The sequence below is a fragment of the Limulus polyphemus genome, unplaced genomic scaffold (genome assembly GCF_000517525.1).
Source record: "Limulus polyphemus unplaced genomic scaffold, Limulus_polyphemus-2.1.2 Scaffold5918, whole genome shotgun sequence".
Taxonomy (NCBI): domain Eukaryota; kingdom Metazoa; phylum Arthropoda; class Merostomata; order Xiphosura; family Limulidae; genus Limulus; species Limulus polyphemus.
The window spans coordinates 14,848-16,831 of NW_013671528.1; the positions used below are offsets into that span (position 1 = coordinate 14,848).

A 1,984-nucleotide genomic window follows, 5' to 3' on the forward strand; every position below is an offset into this window, starting at 1 on the left:
ACTTACAGCATGCATAATGTGTTGTTCTTTTACACCAGAGTGTTGGATAACACTGTACTCACAGCATTCATAATGTGTTGTCCTTTTACACCAGTGTGGTGGATAACACCGTACTTACAGCATTCATAATGTGTTGTCCTTTTACATCAGAGTGGTGGACAACACCGTACTTACAGCATTCATAATGTGTTGTCCTTTTACACCAGAGTGTTGGATAACACTGTACTCACAGCATTCATAATGTGTTGTCCTTTTACACCAGTGTGGTGGATAACACCGTACTCACAGCATTCATAATGTGTTGTCCTTTTACATCAGTGTGGTGGATAACACCGTACTTACAGCATTCATAATGTGTTGTCCTTTTACATCAGAGTGGTGGATAACACCGTACTCACAGCATTCATAATGTGTTGTCCTTTTACATCAGTGTGGTGGATAACACCGTACTTACAGCATTCATAATGTGTTGTCCTTTTACATCAGTGTGGTGGATAACACCGTACTCACAGCATTCATAATGTGTTGTCCTTTTACATCAGTGTGGTGGATAACACCGTACTTACAGCATGCATAATGTGTTGTCCTTTTACACCAGTGTGGTGGATAACACTGTACTCACAGCATTCATAATGTGTTGTCTTTTTACATCAGAGTGGTGGATAACACCATACTTACAGCATTCATAATGTGTTGTCCTTTTACACCAGTGTGGTGGATAACACTGTACTCACAGCATACATAATGTGTTGTCTTTTTACATCAGAGTGGTGGACAACACCGTACTTACAGCATTCATAATGTGTTGTCTTTTTACATCAGTGTGGTGGACAACACCGTACTTACAGCATTCATAATGTGTTGTCCCTTTACATCAGAGTGGTGGACAACACCGTACTTACAGCATGCATAATGTGTTGTCCTTTTACATCAGAGTGGTGGATAACACCGTACTCTGATAAAGAGTTAAACATTAGACCCTTTACAACTTCTGGTATTTATAAGTACATTCGTTTAATGTTCATGTTCTATGTACAGTTTTTAATACAATTTTTTTATTGATATACAAATTAAAGACATAAGATGTTAGAAAATAAGTTTAAAACCCTCACACACAGAGACATTAAGTATAGTGTCACACCAAACTTTCGTTTGCTTTACAGTCTCTACCAGAGTTTGAGTTTCAAAACAACCCTCGTCAGAATCCTTGAAACCTGTTGTCCTGTTTCACAATTTAAAATTCGTGTTTGTCTGTCAGGTATATCCTATCACCCACGCAAGGAAGTTCGTGATGATGCACTGGTTGGAGATTAATACCCATATTGAAAGGAGCACGTGGCAGGAGGAGGAGGAAGCGGTGGAGCACATGTGAAACCTGTCGTTGGGAGCTTCGGCCATAGGAATCCCTTTCAGGTCACGAGGATTCTGGCAACAAGTCTCTCTGGGCATGCTCACTACAATGCTGCCGTTATTTCGCATCCACTCTCGAAACCAGGCTACGTTGCAGTCACAGAGAAATGGGTTATCTGTAAAATCGGTAAAATTGACCATTAGATGTAGTGGACTAATGTTGGTGAAGATGACCAGAACAGCCAGTCTCGCCAAGTATCCACGTTCTAAGTATTTGGAACGAATCATTTATTGTTGAAGTGAATTTTGATCACATTCAGATCTTAGGGGAGGGGTTGCAAAATTGAACCCCAATTTCTACTAAATACATGAGCTTTCGAGGACGTAACACGTTTCAGTTAATACAGCAGCTGTAATAACTACGGAGGGTTACGAGGAACAAAATAAAGGAAATTCCGACTGTCTGTGTATTAATATTAGTAATTTCCTATAAACACAACCCATTAAACGTATTAATATTAGTAAAAAAAGTAAAACATCTTAATATCATATAGAGAACTGTTATGCAGCTTGCACAAACTATAGTAAGAGCACACTAACTGAAGGAAACAAAATAGTGGTGGTCAACAATACA

General features: G+C 39.1%; 1 protein-coding gene across 1 annotated transcript in view; it reads right to left on the reverse strand.

The window, feature by feature from the left end:
* Positions 1 to 1,013: 1,013 nt before the first annotated feature.
* The window catches only part of LOC106473139 (leucine-rich repeat-containing protein let-4-like), a 17,715-nt gene continuing 16,744 nt past the window's right edge, over positions 1,014 to 1,984 (reverse strand). Inside the window, exon 5 of the mRNA XM_022401632.1 lies at positions 1,014 to 1,526. Within this exon, the coding sequence (XP_022257340.1) occupies positions 1,255 to 1,526 (272 nt within the window). The 3' untranslated portion in view covers positions 1,014 to 1,254. The remainder of the gene's footprint in view (positions 1,527 to 1,984) is intronic.